This window comes from Myxocyprinus asiaticus, chromosome 17, assembly GCF_019703515.2.
Source record: "Myxocyprinus asiaticus isolate MX2 ecotype Aquarium Trade chromosome 17, UBuf_Myxa_2, whole genome shotgun sequence".
Taxonomy (NCBI): Eukaryota; Metazoa; Chordata; class Actinopteri; order Cypriniformes; family Catostomidae; genus Myxocyprinus; species Myxocyprinus asiaticus.
In genome coordinates this window covers 24418357-24424580 of record NC_059360.1, presented here as the reverse complement: position 1 = coordinate 24424580, position 6224 = coordinate 24418357, and the positions used below count along the sequence as shown (strand labels likewise).

At 38.2% G+C, this 6224-nt stretch overlaps 1 protein-coding gene across 1 annotated transcript in view; it reads left to right on the top strand.

The window, feature by feature from the left end:
- Positions 1 to 295: 295 nt before the first annotated feature.
- Positions 296 to 6224, top strand: part of greb1 (growth regulating estrogen receptor binding 1) — a 34563-nt gene continuing 28634 nt past the window's right edge. The window contains exons 1-6 of the mRNA XM_051723374.1: positions 296 to 452; positions 627 to 731; positions 3207 to 3383; positions 3784 to 3966; positions 4830 to 4952; positions 5075 to 5206. Of these exons, the coding sequence (XP_051579334.1) occupies positions 296 to 452; positions 627 to 731; positions 3207 to 3383; positions 3784 to 3966; positions 4830 to 4952; positions 5075 to 5206 (877 nt within the window). The remainder of the gene's footprint in view (positions 453 to 626; positions 732 to 3206; positions 3384 to 3783; positions 3967 to 4829; positions 4953 to 5074; positions 5207 to 6224) is intronic.

Genomic DNA, 6224 nt, shown 5'->3' with positions numbered 1-6224 from the left:
ATAGCTCCTTAAAGTAACAATGGCACAATTTCATTTTTTTTATAGTGTACTAATGACTTCAGTTATTAATATACTATGTAGTAGCTAAGTATTACTAACTAAAGTACTGATGTATTTGGATTGTGTTGCTTGAGATGTGTTCTTTCAGTTGTCTTATTGCTTTTTTACCACATTTGAAACACAATGATAAAGTGTTAAAGAAGACTTCTTTGCTGATGAAGACTTATTCCTATTTTTTACTTAAAAATTTTAATATTATAATATTTTACACATTCTCTCCATTCTGTTAAAGGTCATGGGGAACTCATATACAGGGCACCTTCAGAGCACACGATTCGAGGAAGTGCTGCACAGCTCTATAGAAGCGTCACTGCGCTCCAACACTGTAGTGCCCAGACCTGTGTTCTCCCAGCTGTACCTGGAGGCAGAGCACAGGCCTTACTCTCAAAATGGTGAGCATTTACTGTCTTTTACTCTGCCTTCTGATCTATTACACTACACATTTGTAGTGCATCTCTTGCTACATAGGCACAAAGATTTAGGTTTCTGAGAAGAAAGGGTACTGTTTTGATGTTGTTTGCAAATTATTATCTTGCTTCTTTAGCATAACTGAATTTACCCAACAGGTCGAATAGATGAAGAAGATGATGAAGAGGATGGCTCAGATTCAAACAGCCCTCCGATCCCATATCAGATGAAGCCTCCGCCAGATGGCTCCTGTACCACTGATGGTGAGATCACATGAGAATAGAGCTGTTCAGCCATGATGTAAATTTTTAGGCGAAACCTGGAAGTCTGATTCGTCATGGGCTCCCGCTGGATATTCCTATGGGCTTTTATAATAGGTTTTTCAACTTATGAGTAAAATAAGGTCTCTGGTAAACATTACTTTACGATACGTGGACATTTTGTTCTACAAAATTAATTACACACTTTCATACTTCTAACGTGAATTTTGAAGCCACTGTGTGTTTATTTAAAAAAGTATGCAATTCAATTCAGCTTCAAAATTCATGTTTAATTTATGTTGTAGAACAAAACGTACACATAGTGTCAAGTAATGTTTACCACAGACCTTATTTTACTTATAAATCCAAAATTGCCATTATAAAAACCCATAGAAAAAAATACAGATGGAACCCATGGTGAATTCTCTTCTGGGTTTTTGGACTACAACCTGAATAGCTCTATAGGGCTGCATAATTAATCAAAATAAAATTGTGATAGGACCTTGTGCTATTATTAAACCGCAAAGGGCTGCCATTTAATTAAATAAATAAATAGTCTGCTCGCTTCAAAGTTCGCACTGCTCTGTCTTGTCTGTATTGTGTTAGTGCATTATAGTGTTTTCAGAATGGTTCTGTACTTCACATCTCCATCTCGTACTCAGAGTAACAGATGTCCTCCGAGTTTAGTTACTCCAGATTCACTTTAATTTCACTTTTGTGTATTTCCAAATATGTTTGGCCACTACAGGTGATTGTACAAATGCAAATAATAACCTCATGGCATGGGTATTTTTTGGACAGATGAGGAGATATTAAAATGAGGAGCACATTATACAGCTGTTGTGAATTCAGCTACACACTGAAATTCTTCATGCAGTTGTCGACCAAAATAAAATATATTCCTATAGTATAATAATAATTAAAAATCGATATAATATTATTTGACTGAGTTTCGAAAAATAATAATGATGAATAGTGGGCTGAGACTATCACAAAGTGGTCAAAAGAATCACTTGCTAGTTTTTTAATTTTCATATTGTAGTTCAAATCGCAAAAGCAATATTTTTCAAAATAATCGCAATATGACTTTTTGTCCAAATCGTGCAGTCCTAAATGAGACAGTTTTATAAGGTTCAGACCAATCGTGATTAACTACTGTATATAACAGTTGGTCAGTACATACTGTATATACATTGATGGATGGTCAGAGATCCAATATTTTCATAAAGTCACTGGCTATGTAGACATTAAGCAATGATAAACCATTTAAACAGTAGTTGTTAAACAGTAGTTACACATTATTGTCACGCGACCTCATCATGTTGCATGTAAGTGGCATCCAGTTATCATCTTTGAAGTAAAAATGGTTATTTCAACTTTTCAAATAAATTGTAAGTATAAATGACTAAACTTTTGGCAGTTACAAATACTAGAAAACACACACATCCAAAAACAACTGATTCAGATGCACAACAAAAAAATATGTACCAATATCAAAACATAAAGTCGGCACACTGTTGTTCCCAAAGAGATTTTTAGTAATATTCTCACCAAAAAAGCATTAGTTTTGAGCCACATGCTCTTCATCAGACTGACTTATCTTCTAGCAGTCCAATCAAATAATGAGTGAAAAACAATTGTGGCTTTAATTATTTCCAAATAATCAAACTGAAAATGGAAGATCAAGTTTAGCGCATTGCTTATAATTAATACAGGGTTCCCACTGTCATGGAAAACCTGAGAATTGAGAACCAGGGGTTTTTACAATTTTCCAAGTCTGGAAAAATCATGCAATTGATGGAAATTTCTTTAGTGAATGTCCATTTTTCTAGCTTTCCTCTGCTCTAAATTAACTCATCAGCTAGATATTGCTTGTGTGTACAGAAAGTGCCCGTTCAGAGCAAACACAATCTTGCATTAAATAAAAGCTAGATGCACTGCTACAAATATAACAGAACGGCTGTGTCTCGAGACACATACGCATAAAAAACTAGGTGCACCCACACAAAATGCTAAAAAACAACGAGGCGCACCGCGACAGTCAAAACTTACATCTGCCGCATTTCATAGAAAAATTATTCCAAAACAGCACAGATGGATGGAATAGCACGTTAGTTGTAAATGGCCCCTAAAACTTGCTAGCAAGCCATAGTGATGTCCGATTTGTGAGAGAATCTTTCTTATGGGTTAATGATGGGTAAAAACAGCTTATAAATCAGTTTATATTAGCAATCTTGTCTCAATCAAAATGATTTTTTAAATTCTGTATTCAGTAATCACACATGCCTGGTCATGGAAAATCATGGAATTTATTGGTCAAAAGCTGTGGGAACCCTGTACATATATTCTGAAGAATAAGTAAGAGTAGTATGTTTGTATGCTATTTCAAACATAACCACAGTGTACATTCACTCGATACAGTTAATTCTGATTAGACAGTGTTTCAATCACTCACATTACACTGTCTCTGCATTTCAGGGTTCTGCCAGGCAGGCAAAGACCTGCGGCTATCGTCCATGGCCACCGAGTCTTTGGAAGTCCCACCTGGGTTTCTGCTAGTCGGAGCAAAATCTCCCAGCGTACCTGATCACATTCTGGTGTGTGCGGTGGATCTGCGCTTTCTCCCAGATGAATGTGGACACAATGCACTTTTAGGTAAGACACACTCAAACTCATGCACCTGAATTTGAATAACCTAACCAAAACCAAAAAAAAGGCAGAGAGAGAGAGAGTGGGGGAAAAGCCTGAGCACAGAGCCTGTACCTAGGTCAGGGTACCCCAACCTGGTGGAACCACATTTCCATTTGTCAGAGAGACATTTTTAGGTCTTTAATTTAGGTTTCTATGGCCCCCACATCAGCTCAGCACCCTCGTCCCTAGTGATGGTTGGTGGCTATGGAAACTGGGCGCTCAGCTGGCTACGGTCTAAACTGTGTCTCTATTTCAGATAACTGATGTCAGTCCTCAAGGCAGGTAGACAGCATCTTTACACTCAAAGACTGTTTGTCTTGAAAGCAGATATTCACAGGATGACTTGTCTGTTCTATCCTCGTAGGATTCTCAGGGAACTGCATGGGCTGTGGTGAGAAGGGCTTCCGGTACTTCACTGAGTTTGCCAACCACATCAACCTGAAACTCACCACCCAACCTAAAAAGCAGAAGCACTTGAAGTACCACTTGCTCAGGAACGCACAGGGCATAGTGGTCAAGGGTCCACCGATCTGCTGGAAGGGCATAGGTAAGAGCCATTAGCTCTTCAATCAAAGAATTTTAGGCAGTTAAGTTACCAACCTGTGCTGGTATCTAATGTTACAATAGCAGCATCAGCAGCTAAGTGGACAGCGCTAAAAACAGTTGTAAATGTGGTCCAAAGCATTTTTGTGACTGGATCATTCAAACCACATTCAGAGTTAGACAGAAACGCATGTAAACACAGTGCATTTGTAGGGTAAATGCTAATGTGTCATGATGCATACCAGACAACAGTGAGTGCCTATATATATACAGTATATATAAGAATGGGTTAAAATAAACCCGAACATGGTGATACATCAAACCCTGAAGGGGTTTATTTGCGATAATTACCAGCTGACAATATCACATTTTACACATCACACAAATAAAAGGACATATTAATTTGAATTGATATTGATATTTTGAACTGTATTTTCTGTTTAAATTATATAGATTAGTAGTCAATATCTAAAAATAGGACACCGTGTTCTAACCAGGTTCGTCCTTAAAAGCGATCTCTTTCATGTTAATCTTAGCTTTTGTTGTAAATAGCAGCAGCTACAGTAGAAGCAGCAGCAGGACATTTTGTGTGAAGAGTCGCCCACTGTGACCAATCTCATTTGTCCAAAATCCCACTCCACATGATTGTACATTAAATCTAAAATATCTTCTGGTTGGCTAGGATGATGTCATGTCGCACCGCAGTTTCACATTCAGTGTGGAAATATTGCTGGAAACATCATGCCTATTTACATGTAGCCCACTGTATTCCAGAGAGGCATACCTTTTCATAATTATTCAGTGTTGACCAGCTACTCATTGTGTTACAGTGTTTACTGAAAAGGCTATTACTCATGTTGCTTACAGACAGCAGAATGAGACATGCTGTCTCTAACATTGCTGGTGGACCAGAAGATCAATCAGGTCATGGACCCACTGACCTGCTTCCCAATTCAGGGCACACGGTCTTGAACACAATTAACCACACAGGTACTGAAACACACGTAGAGTGTTCAGATAGAATGGAGTTGCATGTTATTTAACTGCCTGCCTTGTTACTAAAGTCAGAATGGCCAATGGCTATGTGTGGTTCTTCCGTTATTATCACACAGATCTGAATTCCCATCTTCACATATCTGAGGGTTCTTCTACCATAACCAATGGCAGTCATGTTCCTGGACCCCAGCAGCGTCAGCCACAGCCTGGAATAGTTGCCAATGGCCCTGGAAGGCCCACAGTAACAGGTAATCTTGCCCTTCAGCCGTCACTAGACAACATTACCCCATACTAAGTGTGTATTTTAACATTTATTGACTGGCTTCATTCACTTCTATTGTTAGTGCCTTACTGTAACCACAATTTTTTTATTATTATTATTTTGTAAATAAACAAGATGTGAATCAAAGTTATTTTGTGGTAATCAGCATAATGCCACAAATGCTGTTGATTAAGGTAAACTTGATTTAAATGTGGAACATGCTGACAACACTAAATACAAGTGTAAATGGGGTCCAAAACATTTTGATCAGAAAATATGTAAAAAGCATACAGTACATGCACAATACTTCATGTCACTTCTTCAGTATGCCTTCAGTAAGAGCATGTGAAGCACATCTGAAGCTTATGGAGCTACAACACTAAAATAAAAGAGAATTCTGCTCAAAACATTATGTTTGTTCTCAGATCACCTGGCAACTTGTGATTGGATCATCTGACACAGATCTTGAAGCTGTAGTGTGTAATTTCTGGGCCACTAGCGTCGGCAAACAAAATTGCAAAAATAATCACTGTTTTCAAACAGATTCCAGAAAACTCCCCTGTCTTTCATTGGTTGTACAAACAGATAGTCCCGCCCCAAACGCTGTATTGGTCAATTTTGCTCTATCGGGCTGGACGGGCTTCTCAAAAAAACAGAACAATGTTTTGAAAGCTCCACAGAACCACAGTGTTCCACTTTAAGGTGAAATCAACCAAAAAAATGTAGTACTTATCCTCGTGTGACCCCGCGTGCACATGCATGGACATTGTATTTTGGCTTCAATATGCAACACCTTATTTAAATTCATTTAAACCGACTGATCTCAGTTCAGGAGAATCTGGGGTGTCAGTAAAGGGTTAAACCTTCGACCCACTGAGTCATGTGACAAAACAACATGGTGCCGACCACAGTGGAGTTTGTCTTTGGGAGAAATGCCACCAAAACTACATCTGGTAAAAAAAATGAATCAAGTTTTTACACTGAAACCTGTTTGAGTCAAAAGA